A 26349-nucleotide genomic window follows, 5' to 3' on the forward strand; every position below is an offset into this window, starting at 1 on the left:
TAACCTACCTACCTACCTACCTACCTACCTACCTACCTACCTACCTACCTACCTACCCACCCAACTCTGGTGCCCTCTGCTGCTTGCAGCACCTCAGTGCAAAAGGATGCTGTTGGTTGCCAATAGCAACAAACACTCAGACAGACGCTTGTGCGCACATCTGGTCAACATAAGTGCATGTCGATTCGGATCAATAATTTGTATTTCGCTTTACATATGTTTGTGCATTGCTTGCCGGTGAATTGATTTATTGTACACACGACTGCACAGATGAAAACACAAACAAAGGCCATGATGAGATAAGAGGGAAAAATGTTAGACGATACTAGTATAGGATGATGTTGAAATGTTCTCTTTTTAGGATTAGGGATGGTAAAATGAGTTAGAAGCAGATGAATAATCAGTTTTCTTAGCTGTTCAAAAACACAAACGTCTTTTTTCTAGCCATGACAAACCTTAATGTCAATTTTTGGACAAGCGCGTGAACGTCTTTCAAAATCGGAAGCGTTTTCAGATTTGGTTGGACAGATGTTTGCGGCGCTAAGACCCGGGGGATGGCGTCTCGTCCAGCGGTGGCCACGGGTCCTCCCGCCTTCTATCCATCCGCCCTCGCTCCATCCGGCGGCGGTCAGCGAGCTCTGCTGTGGCCGCCCCGAGGCTCACTCAGGACGGCTGCCCCCGTTCTGGCGGTGGTCCGCCCGACGAGTATAGCAACGCAGCGGAAGTGCTCGCTCCAAACGAAAAGTGGACAAAAGGACATTTTTACGTCATGGAGAAACGCCAAAACGGTGAGTTTTTTACTGAACATTGTGTGTGAAAAAGTTAAAACTTCAAACGTCAACTCGCCACTACTTCTACTGGCTAGCCGCTAGCCGCCTTCATTCAAGTACAAAGGCTCACGTCAAAGTCTCAAAGTGAACGCTAAAAACATAGAACCAATTTAATTTTGGAAAAGCACAACTAACAACTTTTAAACCATGTTAGTGAGTTAGTGAGTGGGTTTGAGGGCTATTTATGATCAGGCTTGGAAGTAAACGAGCAGGAGAGTGACGTCATACTGAAACTCCGAGAAGCAGGTACGGTGACGTCATCAAACGCTCACCTCTAGTTTCTTATTTTATATCAATCTGCTGTGAATTCAAATGCCATTATCGCAAATTCATCACTAGTAGTCGGCCAGTCCATTTGAATTCAAATGGATAGGACGTCTATCGCTGTCAATAGCAGTATATGAGTCAAAATTTTACATAACTTCACAAAATTTTATGATTTGAAATGTGAAAGTGCTGCGTTTTATCGCTTTCTATCGCCATTATTGTGGAAACACATGATATATAAATGGCAAGCCACTGAAACCTAAAGGGGATGTTTGTCCCTGCTCGGCGCCACAACGTGACCTCTGACCCCTGCCACTGAAGAGGTCCTGTGTTTGGAGGGAGATGAAGGAGAGAAGCGGGAAACGTACAATCGCGCTGTCGTCATCGTTGTTTGGTCCTGGAAGATCACAAATGCAGTGAAACAATACGAAATTGGAGTCGCATGGTTCCAGTCTCATGACTTTGTGTGCGTGTGTGTATTTTGGATGCGGGTTACAATGCCGGCTGTGTGTGGGGCGAGGCCAACCACAAGCTGCTAGAACAGCTGATCCTCTTCTGCCTCTCGGCCTGAAAGAATGAAAGTCAACCACAGGCAGACATCGAAAAAGAGGGTCACGTGTCATGCTGATTGAAGCATACAAGTTATATGGTATACCACTTTGGTTCCTTCAAAAGTCCAGCAAAAATCCCTGTGGAATGAACGAATGAGTTGAAGATCGCTTAGTTTACTGACAATCAAGCAAAACTCATTTTTAGATATTTTTGCAATACATCATGGGGGTTCCCCTCAACTCTCAACTGAACCATGCTACAAAATGGCCGACACACTGTATAGCGGACTAGTGAAGATTCCCAACACTGTCATGGACATACTTGTCAACAACTTGGACAGGAAACTACAGCTGCTCACACACACATACACAGCTGCTAGCTGGATTCATGAATGGCTGCTCACAGAGACAATGCAGCTGTGGTTTGCCACGCCCCCTTTTTGAATGTGTGTGTGTTTTCTCTTTTAGATCCTCTGAGTCTAATTTGGATCTCTCAGGACAATACTCTATTGTCTGCGTGTGAACCCAGGAGGTCTGCCACATACGCTGAAACTTTTATTTTAGAAAGCTTTCTTCATCTCCATGATATTAATGGCTGCCATTGAATGAGACCTTTAATCCATTATGAATGCCATTAAAACATTGTGCGTAGGTGCTCATTTAAATGACTGATAGAGCAGGATGTTCAAATCTGAGTCAAGGCTCACATGCACACACGTGGAAAACAGGATGTCAGCTTTTGACCTGAACACAATAATATCTTGATGATAAGAAAACCATTTTGAGATCTGTATTTATGTCTTTATCCCATTCCTCAGCTTATTTATTTGTGATTTTATCACATTATAAATCCCTGACAAAGAGGTTTAAGGCCTGACTTCTATTAAGTTTTTATGATTTTTTTTTCTTGGTTGGTGGGAGTAAAGTTTTATATTCTTGGGCAGTTTTCAATAATAATACATGTGTAGAGGAAATGCTGCCGGTGGTTTCAATACATAAAAAAATAATGTATTTAGCAACAAATTGCTGGCCAAAAGTGTAGGCACCCCTGCAATTCTGTCAGATAATTCTAAATTTCTCCCAGAAAATGACTGCAATTACAAATGCTTTGGTAGTAATATCTTCATTTATTTTGCTTGCAATGAAAAACTATGCGGCACGGTGGCTGAGTGGTTAGCACATCTGCCTCACAGTTCTGTGATCAAGGGTTCAATCCCGGGCTTCGGCCTTCCTGTGTGGAGTTTGCATGTTCTCGCCGTACCTGCGCGGGTTTCCTCCGGGAACTCCGGTTTCCTCCCACATCCCAAAAACATGCATGGTAGGCTGATTGAACATTCTGCCCGTAGATGTGAGTGAATGGTTGTATGTCTCATTGTGCCCTGCGATTGGCTGGCAACCAGCTCAGGGTGTCCCCTGCCTACTGCCCGTAGTTGGCTGGGATAGGCTCCAGCACCTCCGCGACCCTCGTGAGGAAAAGCGGCATGGAAAATGAATGAATGAATGAATGAAAAAACTATCAAATAAATAAATGATTATCATTTTACACAATCGTGTAAAAAAAAAAAAAAAGTGTAAAATGATAATGCCAATACATTTGGCCAGCAGTGTATCATTATTATCACTTATAAACCCAACATAAGGCTTGTCAGTTGCGTCACATGTAATATTACTGGCTGCTCTGCTAACTATCACAACACATACACAGCAAAATTAATGCATATGCATTATCTTTGCAAAATGCTCCAACTTTTCTGCCATTTCCATTAATTGTCATGTGAGATTTGATTTGAAGTTAACAAATTGTGCATTGCTGCCCTCTGCTGGCGATTTTGTCTCATTTACCATGTCTACAAGGTTGGATTTTACAGTACAGCTGCTATGGCTACTTGGCAGCCATTTTGGTTAAAAAAGTGAAGGATGTAAAAGCACTGAATGAGTTAAAAAGCATCTACAACAGGGGCGTCCAAACATTTTGCAAAGGGGGCCAGATTTGGTGTGGTAAAAATGTGGGAGGCCGACCTTGACTGATGTCCTTTACGTAGAACAATATATTTAAGCAAATTTTAGCAAGCCATTCTATGTGTCAAATTTGCTTTATTATTTTTTTTAATTAATAATTTCAACAATCCCGCAACTAGCCATTGTGGCGTTCTCTTTCGACTCTCGGGCTCTTGTGAAATACTTCTCCTGTAAAATTAAACTAGCTTCAAGTTGCTTCAATTTCTCGCTATGTATCTTCCCTGTAATCTTGTCGTACATGTCAGTGTGTCTTGTTTGGTAATATCACCTCACCTTGAACTCTTTAAAAACAGCGACTGTCTCTTTGCAAATGAGGCAGACACCGTTGTTGCGTATTTTAGTGAATAAATAGTCCAATTTCCACCTATCCTTGAAGCGTCGGCCGTTGCAGTCAACTTTCTTTTTTTTGCTGATTGTCGCCATTTTAGAAAATTGGGAGTAAAGGGTCACACGGGGTAATGTTGCTCAGAGTGCTGCTGCCTTTTAGTGGGTAAATGAGGAGCAGCATTTAGTGTGTAAGCTACTTCATATGCTGGTAGCAGTACTGCTGACCAATATATTAAGTCTGTGTGCAAGCCAGACGTTATTGATTTTATGACCGAGGCTGGGGGCTGGATGAAATTTCACCAAGGGCCGCATTTGGCCCCCGGGCTGGACTTTGGACATGTCTGGTCTACAACATGTGTTTGGGTGTGTGTTAATGTGTGTGAGCAGAGGCAGTGGAGCGACTGGTCGGCGAACTGGTCAGTCTGCTTAAAATGTTGGATGGTGAGAGTGTCAGCGCCGCCACCGCTGACAAGATGGTGTCAGTGCGCAACATCCTGGACACATTGCAGGTGTCAGGTAAGGAAAAAGTACAACGCGCACATGTACAGGAATGTTGAATTGTGCATCTATTTCTTCGTTATATTTTCAAACTCAGTGATGAATCTGTATATATTTAGTTCTATTCATTTTTAATGGGCAACCTTCCACAGGCAGCACTTCGGACGTATACATGAACAGCTGCCTCTACGGTAACGGCACCAGCTTCGTCGAGTCCTTGTTCGACGGTTTTGGTGAGTCCTTCAAAGTGTGCCTGAACGATTCGAACCACGCACTCATGCTGATGCGGTCTCTGCTGTCACCAGACTGTGACCTGCACGCCCTCAGTACCTCCCCTGTCCAACAGAGAGAGGAAGAGACGCTTGCCGATAAATCGGTCAGTGGCTCAATCAGTTTTTCTCAATTGCACTCTGTAACAACCTTTACCTGCTGTCATCAGACGCCCACGGATACGCCCCCGCCGCTGCCTACCACTCCCCTCCCGGAGGACTACTACGAGGAGGCTGTTACGCCAGATCCGAGCTCCGCCCCCCAGTACTTCACTAATAACATGGATGGTGGGCACCCACATACACATTGGTCTAATATTTCCATCTTGTTGTTAACGAAGTACTGTATGTCTTTTTCTTACTCCAACAGCTTGCAGGAACTCTGAGGAGGACGCTTACTACGAAGATGCAGACAACAACTACCCCACCACCAGGATAAATGGGCCTCCCAAAAATTCCTGTTAGTCCCGAGACCTGACTTTAACAAGTGTCGCCTAAGTTAAAGGACTAACTTGTGTCATCCATGCACTCAGATAACGACTCAGACGCGGTGAGCAGCTCCTACGAGTCATACGAGGAGGAGGACGAAGAGGCCAAAGCGCAGAGTCCCCCGACGAGGTGGACAGCCGCGGACGAGAGTGCGGACGCTCCAGTTACGGACTGCCGAATTTGTGCCTTCTTGCTGCGGAAGAAACGATTTGGACAGTGGGCCAAGCAGCTGGTGGTTGTGCGAGATAACAAACTACAGGTAAAAGAGAGGAAGCATGCGCTTTTCACCGGTTTTGTGTTCACACTTGTGGATGTGTGTGTAGTGTTACAAGAGTATCAAGGAGAGCACCCCTCACACGGAGCTTCCCCTCAGCCAGTGCAGCGTACTCTACGTCAACAAGGACGGACGCAAGAAGAAAAGACACGAGTTGCGCTTCTCTATGCCTTCGGGTGAGGTTCTAGTTCTGGCTGTGCAGAGTAGGGAACAGGCCCAGCGATGGATCAAGGTATATACAAGCTCCCAAATGCACACTGGTAATATCCATGCTGGGAGGCTGCCGTTGAATGGATGAAAATGAATACAAACTTCCAGGTGGTGCAAGACGTTGGCAGTCACTGTGGCAATATGGACGCCCTCAGCGCATCTGCTTCTCCCATTATTCAGAGGAAGCTGGAAATTGACAAGGTCAAGGTTCATCATTATCACCATTATTAGCTGAAGCATTAACATTCACTGCTAGCACTCAGTGCATTTAAAGCAACATTAAGTAACTTTTCAACTTTTATGAAATATTTTCGTAACATTTGTGATAATATGTCGACCAGTGTTGTTTTTGGCAGCCCTTTTATTTTCGGTTTAGTCTTAGTCTTTTGAACGGTAGTGCTTATTAGTCTTAGTCATATTTTAGTCATCTCTATATGTGTTTGTCTTCATCTAGTTTTTGTTGACGAAAACTCAAGACCAATTTCGCCTATTTTTAGTCGACGTTTCCTAAAAATGATTTTGTCTGTAAAACTAAATTTTACTCCAAAAATAAATAATAAATAAAGTTTTCCAACTATTTTGAATGAACATTGACAAGCACATTTTGTAGCGTCTTCAAGGGCAACACCAATTTGATGATAATACACACTTGTCAGGAAAACAGTACATTATTTTCAATTAATTGTACCCACTTGGACGCCATGAACTGTATGTAGAAAAACGTCCAATAGTTTAAGAGAACGTTTGCCAATAGCATTAGCTGAATGCTAATGTGAATCCTATGCTAATGCTACGAGTTATATTTAGTGTGTGCTGATTACTCAGCACAGACCTTTTAAAAGCTAACGCAACATTGCATATTCTGGCAAAGATAGGAAAACAAATTTTACCGTGTGTGCAAGCCTGCAGACTGGAAAGCAGACGAACGTCACATGAGTGACACAACCAGACACTGCCACGATGCAGGCTAACTACATGTGATATGTCACACATGTGAACATGTGACGGAAAGTATTGTGCATTTTTGTCCCGTTGTCGTCTCGTCAGACGAAAACTGGCATAAGTCTCGCTATGTTTCAGTCTCCCAAAATACGTTTTTAGCTCGTTATCGTCTCGTCATCGTCATGAAAGCAAATTGTTTGCTGGAAGAAATATGGTCGTTATAGTCATCGTTGATGAAAACGCCACTGATGTCGACTGACAACTATTTGAATGGCACCTCTTTTATATCTTGAGGGGGTCTGTATCGCTTTAACTGGCACTAATTAACTTTGAGGAGGGTGGCAGGAACCCTGCCACACATAAAAAAAACTACAAATGTGCTGACTGCTTTACGGCGTACGCCACTTCCCCCTTTCCTCATTCATTATAAATACGGAAGTCGATGCAAACGCTTTTGCGCGAATGGTGCAAAGATGGCAGAGCAACAAAAAAGACAAAACGTTTTGAATGGGAACGAAAAAAAGACAGGCAACCAGGATACACGGAATAAACATTGGCCTGGCTTTCACTCGCTGGCGTGACGCCCACCCCCAACTGAACTCGTTAGCGCTGACGAATCCGGGTGGGGTTGGGGTTTAGCCACACTAAGCCACACGGTTGCTAACCATCATACGCTATTGTTCAGCCACCACTGGATTCATTATCTTATTACTATTCGTCCTTCTCACAGCCGCTGGAAATAGAAATGTTGTTTAATTCATCTGCAGGCGACGACTGTTGATGATTTTACGACACTGGTGGGGTGTGCCCTTGTCTTAATGGGAAATGTCTTTCTTAAGGCAAAACACTGCCGCTTTTGTCCACCGGGATTGCTAAAATCAACCAAAACTGAAAAGTTACCAAGTGTTGCTTTAACTCATCGGGTATTATTGATGGTGATAGACACCCAATCCATTTGAACAGCGAGATTCTCAGTTGAAATGGATCGAATGTTTACAAGTGACGAACCAATTGAAATTCACTGTAGAAGGATTAAAAGATCCACATGATAGGATGTCTATCATTGTCAAGATTGATTAAAAACAATTATTCCTCAGATGCTACAGGCCGACAGACACACGTCAGACTCCGACAGCGGGCCCACAGCGGACTGTCAATCATCCACACATGGACCAGCGCCGGGATGTGGACCAGTACACACTGGTGACACACTAGGTAGGATTACGCAAATTTTGAATATTTCTGTTGCCATACTGTACATGGATAATCCATGTTTAAATTTAATAAGCAACCATTCTAATTTAACCCTATTAGTTGGGGCTTATGGTTATTAACAAGTCTGTTGTGCTCTTGTTTTGTGGTTTATTGCGTGAGGGGCTAACAGGAAGTTAGACAGGAGAAGATAGGACATCCTTCCTGCCTGCTTCCTGCTATTGTGTCCAAATGACTTCACAAAATTCTCAATTGTGATTCAGGAGCAAGCGTATTGTAGTTCATGATATTTATTTGTAAAATTGGATTTTTTCTGTTTTCAAAACTTGAAATATCAAATCTAGGGCTGTCAAACAATTAAAATTTTTAATAGAGTTAATCATGGCTTAAAAATTAATTAATCGCAATTCAAACCATCTATAAAATATGCCATATTTTTCTGTAAATTACTGTTGGAATGGAAAGATAAGACACAAGACGGCTCTATACATTCAGCATACTGTACATAAGTACTGTATATGTTTATTGTAACAATAAATCAACAAGATGGCATTAACATTATTAACATTCTGTTAAAGCGATCCATGGATAGAAAGACTTGTAGTTCTTAAAAGATAAATGTTAGTACAAGTTATAGAAATTTTATATTAAAACCCCTTTTAACGTTTGCATTTTAATAAAATTTGTAAAATTTTCAATCAAAAAAACTAGTAGCTCGCCATTGTCGATGTCAATAATTATACAATGCTCATGGGGCTTAAACCCATCAAATTAGTCGCACCCAAACGCCAGCAGAGGGCGACAAAACACCAAAAAACACAAGTAACAAGTGGCCATGACACTGTGCTGTCATTTTAATCTCTTTGAGCGGGGCATGTGTGTTAAATGCGTCAAATATTTTAACGTGATTAATTAAAAAAATTAATTACCGCCCATTAACGTGATCATTTTGACAGCCCTAATCAAATCTAAAAGTATTTTTTTCCCTTCAGAATGTTTAATTTTTTTTTAAAAAAAATTAAAAAAGTTTGGACAGCCGTGTATGATGTAAATAAGTATTGACCAATTAATTGATTAATAGTGAGAGACTGTTTATAAATTTCAGGGAAAGGAAAGCGTGGCGCCTTGTCAGACTTAACAGGATCCATGAGCCGTGCGGCAGGAAAGACGATCAATCAAATCATCACTTTCTCCAAACGCAAGCCACCGATTGCAGGAGAGCCCGCTCCCTCTGGTCGCCACGACAACCCTGGCTGCGGTGAGGCTCGCTGTTGATTTATCGGTGTGATAAGCTGACCTCAGTCCAAACATGTCGGCCATCTCATGCCACCCGCCAGGCTTTCTGAACGTCTGTGTGGGCGGAATCTGGAAGGAGCGTTGGTGCACGTTGCGTGCAGGAAGTCTGGTTCTGCAGAGGGAGCCGGGTGATCAGCGCTCCCCCGTCGCAACAGTGCCGCTGCGGGGCGCCGAGGTGGTGCCGGGGGGACTCGGCCCCAAGCATCCCTTCTCCTTCCGCGTCCTGCACGGAGGGGCAGAGCTAGCGGCCTTGGAGGTAAACAAGTGACTTCATTGTAGTCAAACTATTTGAATTAGGTCCAAAAACTTTCAACATTTCTGTAATATGACTAAAAACTTACTCAATTTTTATTTGAAATCTCAATATTTAAAAAAATATGTGCCAGAAACAAACTTGCCTTTTAAACCAATATTATCTGGAATTATATGACATAAAATCTTATATTTTCAATTTTATACTAAAAGACTTTCAGCTCAAAATATGGACCAAAAATACAAGAAACTAAACATTTTGAGGGAAAAAAATGACTGAAAAGTGACAAAATGTTGATTTTTTTTTTTTTTAAATTCCTGAAAAGTCAAGAGTTTTACTTTTGAATAGTTGAACAATTGCAAAAACAATCTCCCCCCGCATCCCAAAGTCAAATATTTTTGAGAGCTAAAATGTGACTCTAATGTCAAACATTTTAATTTCCAATTTACTCCCTGGAAATTCTAACTCAATTTTCAAGCCTTTTGGAATTTAAATTTTGTCTTCCTGTCATCCTAATTTTTTTTTTGCATTGGTTAGGCCAGCTGCTCAGAGAGTTTGGGCCGCTGGTTGGGCGTCATGCTCGCTGAGACGGGTAGCGGCGCGCACCCCGACGAGCTCCACTACGACTACATCGACGTGGACACGTTGACGGACATCCGCCACGCCGCCACGCACTCCTTCCTGTGAGACCTTTGTCCTTCCTGCCCTGCTTCCTGTTGTGCGCCTTCAATATCAATGATTGCCTGCCTCCCTTTCTCTCAGGTGGGCCACCGCGGCCGCCGCCACATCGTCTCACGGCAACGGCGCCACATACGACGAGGTCTACGAAAGTGTAGCGGTGAGATCTTCTGCTAAAAATGCTAATTTCCAGAGCCTAGACTAAAGGCATAATTGCCCCTATTCATTTTTTTTTAAGTCTCTGTTTTGTTTTTCGTTTATTTTTAAACTCTTTCAGACCTAAGCGTGCTGTTGAAGGACTTGATGCATTTGCGTCTCCAAACCAATATACAGTGGAGCAAATAAGTATTTAGTCAACCACTAATTGTGCAAGTTCTCCCACTTGAAAATATTAGAGAGGCCTGTAATTGTCAACATGAGTAAAACTCAACCATGAGAGACAGAATGTGGAAAAAAAACACAAAATCACATTGTTTGATTTTTAAAGAATTTATTTGCAAATCATGGTGGAAAATAAGTATTTGGTCAATACCAAAAGTTCATCTCAATACTTTGTTATGTACCCTTTGTTGGCAATAACGGAGGCCAAACGTTTTCTGTAACTCTTCACAAGCTTTTCACACACTGTTGCTGGTATTTTGGCCCATTCCTCCATGCAGATCTCCTCTAGAGCTGTGATGTTTTGGGGCTGTCGTTGGGCAACATGGACTTTCAACTCCCTCCACAGATTTTCTATGGGGTTGAGATCTGGAGACTGGTTAGGCCACTCCAGGACCTTGAAATGCTTCTTACGAAGCCACTCCTTTGTTGCCCTGGCTGTGTGTTTGGGATCATTGTCATACTGAAAGACCCAGCCACGTCTCATCTTCAATGCCCTTGCTGATGGAAGGAGATTTTCACTCAAAATCTCTCGATACATGGCCCCATTAATTCTTTCCTTTACACAGATCAGTCGTCCTGGTCCCTTTGCAGAAAAACAGCCCCAAAGCATGATGTTTCCAGCCCCATGCTTCACAGTGGGTATGGTGTTCTTCGGATGCAATTCAGTAGTCTTTCTCCTCCAAACACGAGAACCTGTGTTTCTACCAAAAAGTTCTGTTTTGGTTTCATTTGACCATAACGCATTCTCTCAGTCCTCTTCTGGATCATCCAAATGCTCTCTAGCGAAACGCAGACGGGCCTGGACGTGTACTTTCTTCAGCAGGGCTACACATCTGGTAGTGCAGGATTTGAGTCCCTGGCGGCGCATTGTGCTACTGATAGTAGCCTTTGTTACTGTGGTCCCAGCCACAGTAACAAATACAGGTCTCTCTAATCTTTTCAAGTAGGAGAACTTGCACAATTGGTAGTTGACTAAATACTTATTTGCCCCACTATATAACCTGAATTTATTTGCCATTGCCATTTCTGGGAGATAATTGGATGAAACTTGAAACTAACCATCGAAATCAAATCATGAGGTTAGGCACGCCCCCTTTGCTATTTTTGGCTCTTTGAAAATGGCTGACCAAACACAACTTCAAAAATGATAACGTATAGCGCTCTTTTCTCATTAAAAACCCATTAACATTAAAAATAACTAATAAAAGCAAAAAAATTGCAATTTGTTCTGGTTTTTGAGTAGAGTGAAAAATCAGTGCAGATTTTAATTTTTTTTACACTGTTTTGTTGCTTAGCAGGCAGGCATAGCACTCTCAGTTGTATTGTATTGTAGCCTACATGGGACAACAGATGGAAATTATTGTGTCACATCACATTACGGTCTGTTAAATTTTACTGTCTATCTCATCTCAAATAATTTGAAAATGTACACTGTCATTGCTTGAAAAGCATTAAAAGTACTGCGTATGTTTTCGTGACAAGCTAATGGCAGGGGTGGGTTGAGGTGGGTTGGGGGGGCACTATAATGGTCTCTTGTCCCCGGGCCCCTGCAAGTCTGTTGACAGCCCTGCTGATAACTGAGGAAAAAGAGGAGGGCAAGTCAAAGGGGACGTGACTAGGCATGGTGGAGCGTACACAAATCAGCAAATGAGGTGTTGAACCCAGTATTATATCAATCACATGGAAGTGTGGATAGGTTGACGTCCCATTCTATGCTACCTGATCGTTAATCCTGGCACCTACAATGTCTCTACGTGAGTGTGTCCAATTACACCCACTCATTGCGGAACCCATTCAGATGTGTGATAGTCCTGCAGAAAAGTGTAGGTGCTGTGCGAGGCCAGCCCCATGGCCCCGGCACTCACTCACTTTGACAATCACTGGTTTAAATCAGAATCATCTTTATGAGCTTGGTATTTTAGTCAAGACAAGTCAGAGTTAGGTTATTTCTATAGCCCTACAGTAAATTACACAAGGAAGCCAAAGGGCAGTTAGGACACAACACATACTATTAAAAAACAAACAAAAAAGATTGTTAAAAAATAAAGGGTGTCATAGTGTAAAAACAAAGTGTTTAGGGATGAATTTCAATTCTTAAAATATTCCCTAAATCAGGGTTCACTAAATCCGGACCTCGGTGCCACTTTTCCTGTCGTGTTTTCCATGTCTCCCTCCTCCTACACACCTGAATCAAAATAATCAGGATCATTATCAGGCTTCTGGAGAGGCTGCTGATGACATAATCATTAATTTGATTCAGGTGTGTTAGGGGAGAGAGACGTGGAAAACACGACAGGAAAAGTAGCACCAAGGTCCGGATTTAGCGAACCCTGCCCTAAATGAACTGAACTATCTCGCGTACTTGCAGTTTGACATTCATGAATTCACCTATTTGTGCATTTTTAATATGTCTACTGTATATTTTTTCACATGGCGTTTATAAGTGTCTATTATTTGTGGATTTTCATTATTTCTTACTCGCTTTTTGCTGTCAAGCTAATGAATAATATAATATTATTAGGCGTTAATATCTATATAACAGCTTGTTTTCATCCTGTCTAAATGTCTTTTTTTTCTTGGAAAAAATATGACTTTATTCAACTTTTTTTCCCAAAATATTAAGTTTGTCTTCATCCCAGTTTTGTCCAAAATATTGGAGACTCAAATTTCATGCATCTCTGGATCATCATAATCAGCTTTAGGGCTACGATAGTTCCTTGAAAACATTTATCGGCGCCTAAAATATTGGAGATGTCATGTGACACACAGGATGACGAGGGCGGGGCGGCCAAAGGCGGCCCGGTCAGACGCCACGCCTCATTCTCCAGCAGGGACTCTGATAGGACGGAGCAGCAGGCCGCCATCAAAAGACACGCCTCCAGTGAGTTCCAAGCAGTTCCTTATTTTTTTTTCTCCATATTGAACAATACTGAAACAATTAATTAAATACTCCCTAACCACTCTATATGGGTTGTTAATTGACTTTTTCGTAAACATTGTCCAATTTTCCCTCGCAGACATCAACCAGTACGGTCGTTACGGGAAACTGCGGGCAGAGGACGACGCCAGGCGGTACGTGATGCAACAGACGGACCTGGAGAGGCAGAAGGACGTCCTCAGACGTGCACTCAACGCCCTGCGTGCCGAGAGGAAAACACTGAAGGATGCTAAAGAATTGAAGGACAATGGTGTCACAGGTAAGGTAGTCTCGTCACGTCACTGCAATCTAAAAAATATGTAAGTGTTGGTGTCTGTTTGTGCGCCAGACGTAGGCGTAGAGCGTCGTTTGGTCCAGTTGGAGGCGCTGTGCAGGCAAAAGGAGGAAGAACGGGTGGAACTTGAACTCAAGCTGACCCAAGTCAAAGAAAACCTCAATAAGTCATTGGCCAGGGGCGCCGTTGTGGCTCCACCTACCCAAGCCGCCATCAATGCCAAGGTAGCAAAAGATGCTTATTATTTGTTTCTTAACTAATTTGCTGTCATTAATGGTGATGGGATTCTATCGCGGTCAACGGCAGCTAATTAGGTTAAACTTGAACTCAGTGATTTTTGGTTCCGTCAAAAAGGTACGCGGCAGCAAGACACAGAAACTTTCCAACAACAACGAGATCATTCCCGTCAACTCTGCAGCAGAACTCCGAAAACGGCCACCCTCTCTTTATGCCTCCTCCAAGGGAAACGTCATGCAAAAGGCAAAGGTGAGTGTTTTGTTATCTTTCATGTGAAAAACATCATTTGAATTGTTTACTTCCCACGACTGCAATTTTCCAGGAGTGGGAGTCAAAAACATGCACGTAAACACACCAAAGCGGACGCCGTTACCTTGAACCAACGATGTGAACTTGTTGACTGACGCAATGACAGCAGGTAAGGATTGGCCCCGCCCATTCTCACCTGGATGCCATTAAGAAAGAAAATGAACGACGATCCGGCAGCGCCCCCTGACATCTGATTGGATGAATTTAATTCCTAAATTATTATTCCGTGTATTATACTGTTGCACTTTATGTAACTGAACTAAAAAGACTTTATCAATGACTACTTTGTGCTCTCTTTCTTCGAGTAGCAGCACCGCCTAGTGAACACTGTATGTACTGCACCCTTGATATTAGACGGCACATGACGTTTTGATACAGAGAAAATGACAACATGTAAAAATCAAATGAATCAGATCTTAAATCTGTTTGAAATGACCTGAAACGAGCAATGACTTGTTTACAAAGTTTATTCAGTGCATGTCGGGAGCAAAATTGTGTCCGGGCTCCTCATTGGCTCACCCCGCTCCCGCCACTGGTCCGTCGGCCGGCGTTCCGTCCGCCGCTTCCCCTTGGTCCGATCACGAGTGTTCTGGTTTAACCCGACTAGGTCAGGGGTGCCCTCCAGCGAGCGTAAACGTAAAGAGGAACCTCAGCATGCTGCTACAAGGGCAGAGGTCCGAGAAGGCTCATGCAGCAATACAAGCAGCACAAACAAAGAAGAACCAGAGAATGAAATTCACGTGGAAATGACATGTGAATGCTGAAGAGCTGAAGCCAAAATGACCCAAATCAATGAAGATACATGTAATCTATGTGGAATCTGAGGGAAAAAGTATGTTATGGTACAGTTTAAATGCTGACATATATGAAAATAGTAACCTGAGTGTGGAAAGCGCATATGTCCTGAGTGAGCTCAACATTTTGAAGTTGAGAAATGTGGAATGATGAGTTCAATTTGTTAAATATGTTCACTCATTTTGGGGTATTGCCGTAAACATAGAACGGGAAAAATAGTTTCCAGAATGTCCTCCGTTAGTTTGGAAATTTTGCCATAGAATCTTGCAAACAAAAGTAGGGATCCTGGGAAAGTGCTAAAGATTTTCCAATATGTCCTGAATGATGTTTACCGGTGGAATGGTTCGAATTGGGATTTTTTTTCCCCCAAATGGTTGATCTCTAAATCTGCGCCGCTTTGTGAATGCCATTGTAAATGTAGAATTCCGGTCAAAGTTTGTTTGAAATTCTCTTCAGCATTCACATCGAAAGAGCAGGATGGGCTTGTAAACATTCACGTTCATCCCGTTGAAGCCGCCGTCTTTTTGCGTGACACGCACACGCACGCACCTCGTTCACGCCAACAAACATTGCTGCCCCCGGCTGCGTGTAAACATGGCCATGTCTCTCTATAAGCAACTGCCTGCTGTCCTCTTTGGTTGCGTTTTCAGTCTGTTAGCTGATTGTCTTTCTTGCAGTCCCGACTCCGGATTGGCCGTCAGCCGATCCGTGTTTTGGTGTGCGTGCGTGCGTGTGGCTGTGTTGGGGATCACTCCCAGTCCACGCAAATGGAGATCCTCAAGTATTTTCATCATAGTTCCTTGGTCCCAAGATGGAGCAGGATGAAGTAGTACATTCCTCCAAAAAACACCCCACTATAATTGCCTCTAGAAGCTCAAAATCGGCAAATAATTCCGCCAACTGACCCCCCATCCTGATTTGGTTTCTAATTGGCTATAAATACCACAAAAAGGCACCCAGCCCTACCTTTGTCTGACTTTGTGCCCTTAAACTAACTTCAACACAAGGAGCAGAAAAACAAGTTCCCTTCAAAAATTGCACAGGATTTGACACCTGGCAAAGTGCTAAATTTGAGTGAAGTTGCTTGTCAACTAACTTACATGTGTAGTTAAACACAAAAATGCCGAAAAAGTGCTCTTTAAAATAAATACAACTTTTCAGATTTATGGAAAATAGCTTCCAAAATGAAATTTGCCGATTTTAAAATGCCAACCAACAAATACACCAAGGTGCTACGACTGTATATTGTGACACAGGATTCGGACTGAGTCAATGACATCATTCACTTATTTCCGACTCTTTAAGCACAACAACAGGATTATTGAAAAGATTTTCTTGAAATTGTGGATATCCACCATATAAAAATCACGGTACGGTGATTCGCGAATATGAAATGAGTCAATGATTCCCAACACAGCCTGTGCGTGAAGTGTGTGTTTGTGGCGTGAGGAGTAAGTGGAGTCACCGTCGGGTGGGGGGCTACGATAGGTCATTGTTGCTGGGCGATTTCCCTCCGTTAAGCAGTGCCGAAGCACTACGACTTTTGGTCGGCGTGCCGCTGCTGGACCGGGACAACTCAGTCAGGTCGTGAAGGGACGGTTCTCTGTACATGGCCACTACACAGAAAAACAAAGTCACCGCACAAATCATACCAACATAAAATGACTATTAAATGATTCACATAGGAAATAGTGTACATTGTGTTTGGTTCGGAAAAGTTTTTCCAAGTGTTGTCCATTTATGAGTTTTTAACCGATATCCGGATACTGTCCAACTCCAAAAATCTGATACCGATATGATCGGTCGTGGACTTAACATTCTATGGCTAATTCGGGAGTTTATAATTCATTATTTTTCAATCATTTATTGTTCATTCAATATTTGCACCGTAAATGCAAATGGTCTGCTCACATAACAAATTCCAAGCATCTTAGTTTAGAGCAATGGTTCTTAACCTTGTTGGGGCTACCGAACCCCACCAGTTTCATATCCACATGCACCAAACCCTGCTTTAGTGTAAAATAAAAGACATATAGTTTTTCTACTGGTGCACAAAATGAACCATGCAGAATAAAACCAAATCTGTCTTAACATTAATGGAGAAACCATTGAAAGAGTCTGCTCTACAAAATTTCTTGGGATCCATATTGATGAGTACCTTAATTTTGAAAACATCGATGAGCTCACAAATAAACTGTCGAAATATGCTGCTGTTTTTTAAATTGCGACATTATATCCCACTATCTGCACTTCTCACCCTGTATAAATCTTTATTTGAACCCCATTTACAATATTGTAATACCATATGGTGCAACACATTTCCAAACTATCTAAAAAAGCTTAAAACACTACAGAAAAAAGTCATACGTGCCATAACATGGTCCAGGTTCAGTGCTCCAACTAAATTAATATTTCACCATCACCACCTTCTGAGGCTAAAAGAACACAACTACTTTCAAAATACATGCATAATGTATCAGGTCATCCATAAACTAAACCATAAATTAAGTGATCTCATCCCAATCTATACTCCTCAGCACACATATACTATCAGAAGAAAAAATCACATCACAGGGAAAAACAGAAGGCTAAAGTCTACAAGCTTTGGAATTGTGTGCAGAGGACCACAGATCTGGAATTAACTGGACGAAACACTTAAAATTTCACACTCCAACTCCATTTTTAAGAAAAAATTGAAAACACACCTACTTGCAATGTATGCTTAAAGGGTATTATAATACTAAGGAGCTGTGAGATATAAATAGAACCGTTATGTGGCAAGAAAACAAATATTAATAAAGTTAACAAAAAAATAAATCACATTCATGAGCAATTATCGAAAATAGATAGAAAATTACGAACATTTCGGAAACAGCCGAATGGGGCGGAGACGTCACAACAAGGAAACAAGGTCGAGGCAGGTGCCATCGTTGTTTATTGATGAGAGAGTTGTGTTCGTATTTTATCAAAAAAAATAGCTAAAACGGTTCAAACCTGTCATGCTATGTGGTGTACAAATAGCCATTTGTCGCAATGTAGTGCCCATGAGTTCCTGAACGCGGGAAAAAGAGCTGGACTACGCAAACAATGAGTAAAGTTCGTCCATGCTAAGAGGGCTAATTTTGCAGACCCAGCCTCCGGCATGGTTTTGTGTGGCGCGCATTTTACACCTGAAAGGTATTCGAACTATGGACAAATGAAATCAGGTTTTGCGCAGCCACCTAAATGTCCCGAGATATCAAGAAAGAGGACGATGACTGGCTCTGATGAGACCACCCCACCACCCCAGGCAAAGCAAAGGAGGGAAATGGCCAGAGTGAGTACTCTTTTATGATAAAAAAAACATATCACGCATTGGATATAGGACTGGACACATGTATAAATTATCGCTCGTAAAATATATAGAACAAATCCTCTAATCCCATTCATATTTGTGTCGGTTGGCAGAGCGAAAATCTCTGATAGCACAATAAATGATAATTATTCTATACATTATTTTGCGGTCACGGTGTATCAGCTTCACAAAAAGAAATGCAAAACAAACCATTCGGTGTTTCCCACACGATCTGTTGCCAGTGTTTCGTCAGTATGATTGCTCCCCTCAATGATTCTTTCATTAGGCTTCATTGGCTTTCGTTTGGGCTCAAATTGATAACCCAAAACGCCAAAGAAAGGTTCATAACTCTCTTCGTCACCATTAGAAGAACGTTCGATACGTCGGATTCATCGCTGCAGCCAGAAACAAAATTGTCCGCCATCATCGCTGCCATTCAGTACTAAGCACTGAGCCGGTTGTTTCCTTGTTGTGACGTCACGCACACAATATGCTAGATTTCCGGGATCACGGGCGCCGGTTGTTTTAGCTTGACAATCGATCCAAATTTCTATAATTTTCTTGGTGTTGCAATATGTGTAATTACACAAAGTGACATGATATGAATCCAAAAGGCATGTGTTTATGGATAAATGATGGAATATTAGCATTTCCCCAGGTGTTGTAATACCGTTTAATATGCTGTCTTTGAATAACATTACTAAGGTATCACGTCAAATCCGATGTAATCAGAATGTTGAAATTTTCCATAGTTAATTGTATGTATGTGTATGGATGTGACTGGGCCCCTACTAAAAGCTTTAAATAGCTTGTCGGAGTGTCCCTTTCATGCATCTTGTCAGATGAACTGCTTGTATATATGACCATGTTCTTGTGTGTATCATGATGCGATGTGTGTGAATAAACTAAACAAAACTAAACTAAAAACCAACATAATGCATGAATTCACAACAAATTACATACCATCTTTGTGATCGGGTATGCAACTTCATATGTTGTGAGGATGGTTTTGTTAATGGGTACAAATCAAAGAGCAGGCAGAGTGGCCTTATCATCAAATCTGGCTCTGTTCACCTTGAAATCAGCAAGCGTTGTGTTTTTATATTCCCCATCTCCATGCAGCTTCTCGAAGTGTTCTTTTAGTTTTGCCGGTGTGAGGCGAGAGTTGCCCAACTTGGCATTGCAAATCATGCAGCCAGGACGCCGACTCCCATCCCGTTCCGCGATACATGAGAATCCATATTGTACATATTCGTCCGACCACTTTCTTTTCTCTTGACATAGAATGGATTAAAATATGAAGAAAGTAATTATACGACATACTACGATGACATTATCAGGTACAGCTCCTGAGTGTAATAAATTCTTCGCAGCACTAATTGGCCAAGCAATGTCACGTGATCATCTGCAGCCATTGATGGCCAAGTGGGGCATGCCATCGCTTATAGACATGATGAGTCAGTGTGTCTTGACCTCAGCGGGAGAGGCTCCACAGAACCCCTGACACCGACTCACCGAACCCCTACGGTTCGATCGAACCCAGGTTAAGAAGCACTGGTTTAGAGACATCTTATGGTCAATAAGCATAACTGCTGTTCTAGTCTTCTACAATTACTTTGAAGGCAACATGCATATTGGCCCAAAATCGTTAATGATAACCCTGTGTTGATATTATCCGATATCATTTTGAACTGCTTTTATCGCCTGATAATATCATTTACCCGATAATATTGGACATCTCCAGTTTTTCCCCAAATTTGATTGCATTCGAGGGCAAACTTAACATGGATTAGCATGCAGGGAAAATCTACAATGCTTTGGGAATACAGGTAGTCCCCGGGTTTCGAACAAATAACGACGTAACCTTAATTTCCACGCAAGTCGGAATTTACCCTTCAAGTACCCCTAAATCTCAAAATAACTATCCGAAAAGTCCAAAAGTATTTTATTTTGTTTAATGATGGAAGGCACACTGCCCTCTGGTGGCAGCATTGGGTCTGGCTGGATGGTTGCCTTGTATGACTAAGAAGTAGATTCAGACATAGATAACATTGATAAAGGATAGCTGCGCTCTGATTTGGCCAACCTAAGGCTGTAAGTTGTTTCAGCTAATATTTGTTTGTGTATGCATTTGTAATTAAGTTTACAGCTACAGTTTGCAATGTTACTTCAGAGAGATTTGCTATGAGATGTGTTAGCATTCGTAGCATTTGAGCTAGCGGACATTTGGTCGGCAAATTAAGCTAAATTAATCTGGTTACTGGTGCATTTACTTGATAAAATCATTGTAACAATTTGCTCTTACTTTTATTAAGTACATTTTACTGCTCGTGAACTGAACTTAATATTGCAAGCTGTAAAATTTACTTAATAAAAGTAAGTGCAAATTGTTACAATGATTTTATCAAGTACTGTGGGGCAAATAAGTATTTAGTAAACCACCAATTGTCCAAATTCTCCTACTTGAAAAGACTAGAGAGGCGTGTAATTGTCAACATGGGTAAACCCCTATTTCCAAATTAGGGTGGAAAATAAGTATTTGGTTACCTACAAACAACCAAGATTTCTGGCTGTCAAAGAGGTTTAACTTCTTCTAACAAGGTCTAACAAGGCTCCACTTGTTACCTGTAGTAATGACACCTGTTTTAACTAATTATCAGCATAAAAGACACCTGTCCACAAGCTCAGTCAGTCATACTCCAAACTCCACTATGGCCAAGACCAAAAAGCTGTCAAAGGACACTAGAGACAAAATTGTAGACCTGCACCAGGCTGGGAAGACTGAATCTGCAATAGGTAAAACGCTTGGTGTAAAGAAATCAACTGTGGGAGCAATTATTAGTAAATGGAAGACATACAAGACCACTGATAATCTCCCTCGATCTGGGGCTCCATGCAAATCTCACCCTGTTGCGTCAAAGTGATAACAAGAACGGTGAGCAAAAATCCCAGAACCACACAGGGGGACCAAGTGAATGACCTACAGAGAGCTGGGACCACAGTAACAAAGGCTACTATCAGTAACACAATGCGCCGCCAGGGACTCAAATCCTGCACTGCCAGACGTGTCCCCCTGCTGAAGAAAGTACACGTCCAGGCCTGTCTGCGGTTCGCTAGAGAGCATTTGGGTGATCCAGAAGAGGACTGGGAGAATGTGTTATGGTGAGATGAAACCAAAATAGAACATTTTGGTAGAAACACAAGTTCTCGTGTTTGGAGGAGAAAGAATACTGAATGGCATCCGAAGAACATCATACCCACTGTGAAGCATGGGGGTGGAGACACCATGCTTTGGGGCTGTTTTTCTGCAAAGGGACCAGGACGACTGATCTGTTTAAAGGAAAGAATGAATGGGGCTATGTATCGAGAGATTTTGAGGGAAAATCTCCTTCCATCAGCAAGGGCATTGAAGATGAGACGTGGCTGGGTCTTTCAGCATGACAATGATCCCAAACACACAGCCAGGGCAACAAAGGAGTGGCTTCGTAAGAAGCATTTCAAGGTCCTGGAGTGGCCTAGCCGGTCTCCAGATCTCAACCCCATAGAAAATCTGTGGAGGGAGTTGAAAGTCCATCTTGCCCAACAACAGTCCCAAAACATCACTGCTCTAGAGGAGATCTGCATGGAGGAATGGGCCAAAAAATCAGCATCAGTGTGTGAAAAGCTTGTGAAGAGTTACAGAAAATGTTTGGCCTCCGTTATTGCCAACAAAGGGTACATAACAAAGTATTGAGATGAACTTTTGGTATTGACCAAATACTCATTTTCCACCATGATTTGCCAATAAATTCTTTAAAAATCAAACAATGTGATTTTCTGGGGGGTTTTCCCACATTTTGTCTCTCATGGTTGAGGTTTACCCATGTTGACAATTACAGGCCTCTACTATTATCTAATATTTTCAAGTGGGAGAACTTGAACTTGCAAATACTTATTTGCCCCACTGTAAATCCACCAGTTATTTTTTTCCGTGTACCTTTGATTCTCTTGGGAAAACTGTGTTACTCTTGATGTTTTTTTAAAAAAAATATTATGTTACCTTTGCTGGTTTCTGGGTATATCGCGTTACCTTTGATTTTGTTTCGGAATATGTTACCTTTAAGTGGTTTGGGGAGGAAGTGTGCAGCCGCTTTGTTTTTCTTGACATGGTTGCCCTTCATGATGGCGCCTTCCTTGTTAAGTCCAAGGTACCAAGCCCGACCGGACGCCTGCTGGCGGTACAGCATGGACGAGTAGGTCACGTAGTAATTCTCAAACACCGACTCCTTGAACTTGCACTCGGGTGTGAAGTGTTCCTGCGGGAGGAAAGGGACGCTATTAGGCAAAACACAACACTGGGAGACCATATCGGCGACACGACTCTGGGATGTGGGCGTGGCGACAAACTGCGCCGGCAACTTTTTTAGTAGCACTGACATTTGCATTTCCTCATTCCCGTGTCTCCATGGCAACGGGCTACTCCCCAGAATATCAAGTGGATGCTGGGGATGCTGGCGCAGTTGCCAGGGGAAACGGGAACATCCACACAACAGTTTGAAGTGTGTGCGTGGTGACATACAGAGGTGTATAGGAAGCCCTCGCTGTTCATGGCCAGGTACAGTTTGGTTTGAACACCCTGGATGGCGACCACTCGAAGTCCCACGGGGATCAGGTTGAACACGGCTGTTCACACACAAACACGCGAGTATTATCAAGAGCTTATGTGGTATCCAGCTGAGCCCCATGAATTGGTACAGTCTTTGTCGTAAATAATTAGGTGAACTAGCAGAACCATTGTGTCTTACTGGAGGAGTTTTTCACTATTTGTGTGCGAGACGATATGTTAGAATTGAAGCAAAACTACTAGTGTGCGTTTTGATACAACATGTATGGTCAAGCTTGCAAATAGTATGTGACAGATGCCTACTAGTTGGGTCTAGTACTGTTCCTAATGTACACATAACGTTAAATTGTGTAATAGTAGGCCAAAAGTGGCAGAAATGGACAAAAATTGTACAACAGTAAGACATGCTTATGTACATATGGACTTTTTTGAGTGACTGCAAAGAGTGACTAGTTGGTGCACTTTCATTGGTGCTGTGTCCGCATGCGAGTGCCTGTGTGCCCACCGTAGGAACTGTCTTCTTCTTTGGTTCCGTCGATAGTTCCGTCCGACTGGAGCTGTAGCTGGAAGCCCTGACGACTGGACAGCCGAGTCACAATGCCCTTCAACTGGGGCTCTGGGGAGCACAAAGAACAAATTGGTCGATACTCAATTGCCAAGAACGTAAACAACAAACGGTCGCCGGCGAACTCGAAACCCTGAGGCATCTGAGCAAACCAACATTGCGATCACAGTGAGGATGAAGCTCACCTGGCGGCCTCCTCCTCTTCCTCTTCTTGCGGCCCCCGAACAAATTGACGCGCGCAAACACGTTCAATTTGCTGCTGGCGCCCTCGTTGGCATCGCCGCGGCACGTGTTCGCCTTCTCACGTTCGCGCGCTTGGCGCTTCTGACGCATCAGCGAGCTGGCGATGGCCGCCGCGCGCGACATGTCGTCGGGGAGGGGGGGCGCAAAAGAGAGGAAGGGGGGGGGGCGAGGTGTTCACGGCCGGGAGGCGTCGGCGGACGCCGCGCGCCCGGGCCTCGCCTGGTCCATCGGCGCGCTTCACGAATCTTCTAAAGACCCCGACGACCCCCCGCCCCCCCTGAATCCTCACGCCCCCGTTTCCCCCCCCTCCCACGCAGCCCGGTCGCCGCGGCGACGCCTCTCAGCCTGGACGATCGCTGCATCCGAGCATCTGCGGCTGCATCTGAACAGGTGCGCGCACGTGTGTGTGAGGAAAAAGTGTGTGTGTGAGTGTATATGTGTGAAAGAGAGGTGGGTGTGTGTGTGAGAGAGAGCAAGAGAGAGAATGTGTGTATGTGTGTGAGAGGAAGAATATGTGTGCGGCTGGCAATATGCCATTATGTGAGTAATTGCGTGACTTTTTAAAAGTTTGTTTTCTGTCAGCATGGAAAAAAAATGTATGTATACGTGTGTTTTTGCAGTGAATCTGTTGCGCAGCTGCAGTGCGCCCTCCCGCCCACACACACTCAGCCCCTCCCTGCCTCAGCGCCGCTGTTTGTCAATGAAACGAAGCGCCGTTCATAAAAAAAAAAAAGTCACGTCGTGTGTTTACATGCGACGTGCCCGGAGGAGAAAAACTGAAGAGGAGAAGGAGGAAGATGAGGTTGCGGGAGAAGGAGGTCTTAGATGGGGGGGGGGGGGGGGGTTGCATGAGGAGGGGAGGGGCCGTGCTGTTTTGGTGCAGAGGTGCTGCAAGAATATCTCTGCAACATACTCACTAAAAAAACAGTTAAACGCACAATCTGACACTCCTAATCTTGGTTTTTGTTGCGTTCACTGCAGTTTTTGCTTTGTACTTTTCTTCCTGTAAAACCATCTTTACACTGTTGCTGCAAAAGAGCTTTAGCTGCCATTGACGGTGATAGCGGTCCATTCCATTTGAACCAGGAGAGGATGCTGCCACCCCTCCTAGTTCAAGTGGAATGGCCGTCTGGCTCTGAAGGGCTTTGTGATACAAATAAACCGACAGCGTAACAAAAAAGGTTAGAAGAAATGTTACATTTACGGTAATACTGTCTAGCAGCTTTGGTTGCCAGAATTGTACCTTTTGTTCATTCGCTGACAGCCCCCCAGTCAAATTGAATTGGACGTCTATCACCGTCAATAGCAGTGCAGTGGATAAGTTAAATGTATATTCAGGCATATAAGGGTTAAGAGCGGTTAACATGTGGATCGCACGGTATTAATATTACTCCTATTATTATTAAATATTAAAAAATACCTTTTCTTAATTATTGTCAGCCCCCCCCCAAAATATACAGTAACCTACCGTTAAATTCTGTCACTGACATATAACGTTTTTAGTTTTTTAAATTATTACGTTAAATAAATATCTGGCAACCACAGTGGCTAGTATTTTACCGTAATTTTAATGAAAGGTTTGTTTTTAGTTTACGGTGTAAATCGCTCAAACAACTTCATCTTTACCCTACATGGAGCAGAAACATATACTAATATTCATTCAACAATATTCAGCATGTATTCTCTCAATTCTCTGCCTCTTCTTCTTGCTATTAATTACTCTACATGCCTTGTATTAGCACACAGTGCTGCCACGCTTCTTGTGGCACAACGTGGTACTACACGCAAGGTAAGCCACTACGAATTTATGACTTTCTTGCAAACGATACAAAATACACTGAAAAAGGTAAAAATTCACAAAATAGTGGGTTCAATGCCAAACAAATGAAAACATCCAATAAAGAACTTTCCACGCGCTGCCTGTAAGTGGCTGGTAATTTCCAAGATTGCCAAGGGTTGATTCCATTATAAGCAAAAGCCAAAGTGGAACTCAAATTTTGATTTGAGTTTGGAAGGGGATCAAAAAACACTCCTGGTCAGCCCCCACCAACCCCGTCCGGTCCCGTCCTACCTGAGGTGGATCTTCGTAGCGGGAAGGTCATGCTGCGCCCGTGGAGCTCTGGAGCGTCTGCGCTCCTGGTGTTTGGCAACTTCCCGTCGGCCAAAAGACAAGCACTCGCGGAAGTTGCAAGCGCTCGATTCTCTCCGGGGCTTCAGATCCATTAGGTCCACCCGGGAGATCGTTACAGGACATTAGAGGCCATTAGGACTTCATCAATCTTTCATCTCCGCCTCGCCGATCGGGCGTCGCGAGGGAGGCAGGACGCTTCCCAAATCTCGCTACCTGCGCTGACCCCGAACTGGGAATTGAACCCGCCTCCCTTTTGCTCAACGGCCACCTTCGTCAACCTGGGATTCAACACTCAAAAGTTTGAACTTTGTCAAGGTATAACTCTAATATAACCTAACCCAACACATGCCTTCAATGGTTTTGTAATATTATGAAATAAAATGAAAAAAGACATACACAAAGAAAAAAAAAACACCCGCACAAA

At 43.0% G+C, this 26349-nt stretch overlaps 2 protein-coding genes across 3 annotated transcripts; one reads left to right on the top strand and one right to left on the bottom strand.

The window, feature by feature from the left end:
- Nucleotides 1-593: 593 nt before the first annotated feature.
- LOC130906502 (actin filament-associated protein 1-like 1) lies at nt 594-14524 on the top strand. 2 transcript variants are annotated; one of them, XM_057820912.1, is made up of 19 exons: nt 607-788; nt 4382-4510; nt 4645-4725; nt 4798-4868; nt 4932-5049; nt 5132-5221; nt 5295-5509; nt 5574-5756; nt 5843-5935; nt 7774-7891; nt 8994-9146; nt 9226-9440; nt 9975-10120; nt 10200-10275; nt 13266-13377; nt 13514-13693; nt 13763-13932; nt 14063-14194; nt 14268-14524. In XM_057820912.1, exons 1-19 carry the CDS (start codon nt 770-772, stop codon nt 14292-14294), a joined length of 2328 nt encoding a protein of 775 aa, XP_057676895.1. In that variant the 5' UTR covers nt 607-769; the 3' UTR covers nt 14295-14524. The 2 variants fall into 2 exon arrangements, with proteins under 2 accessions (XP_057676894.1, XP_057676895.1); XM_057820911.1 differs by having other exon boundaries at nt 594-788; nt 4798-5049.
- Nucleotides 14525-14728: 204 nt separating this feature from the next.
- On the bottom strand, nt 14729-23939 carry LOC130906961 (fibroblast growth factor 13-like). Its single transcript, XM_057821729.1, has 5 exons — nt 23737-23939; nt 23492-23602; nt 22942-23045; nt 22480-22678; nt 14729-16665 (listed from the first exon to the last, which is right to left on the bottom strand). Exons 1-5 carry the CDS (start codon nt 23915-23917, stop codon nt 16529-16531), a joined length of 732 nt encoding a protein of 243 aa, XP_057677712.1. The 5' UTR covers nt 23918-23939; the 3' UTR covers nt 14729-16528.
- Between the last annotated feature and the right edge of the window lie 2410 nt (nt 23940-26349).

This window comes from Corythoichthys intestinalis, chromosome 18, assembly GCF_030265065.1.
Source record: "Corythoichthys intestinalis isolate RoL2023-P3 chromosome 18, ASM3026506v1, whole genome shotgun sequence".
NCBI lineage: Eukaryota > Metazoa > Chordata > Actinopteri > Syngnathiformes > Syngnathidae > Corythoichthys > Corythoichthys intestinalis.

Coding starts and splice junctions, on each gene's coding strand:
- LOC130906502 (XM_057820911.1), top strand. Junction 4,511..4,644: donor GGACACATTGCAGGTGTCAG/GTAAGGAAAAAG, acceptor AACCTTCCACAG/GCAGCACTTCGGACGTATAC. Junction 7,892..8,993: donor ACACACTGGTGACACACTAG/GTAGGATTACGC, acceptor TATAAATTTCAG/GGAAAGGAAAGCGTGGCGCC.
- LOC130906961 (XM_057821729.1), bottom strand. CDS start 23,917: ATGTCGCGCGCGGCGGCCATCGCCAGCTCGCTGATGCGTCAGAAGCGC. Junction 23,603..23,736: donor GAAGAGGAGGAGGCCGCCAG/GTGAGCTTCATC, acceptor TGTGCTCCCCAG/AGCCCCAGTTGAAGGGCATT. Junction 23,046..23,491: donor AGAAGAAGACAGTTCCTACG/GTGGGCACACAG, acceptor GTGTGTGAACAG/CCGTGTTCAACCTGATCCCC.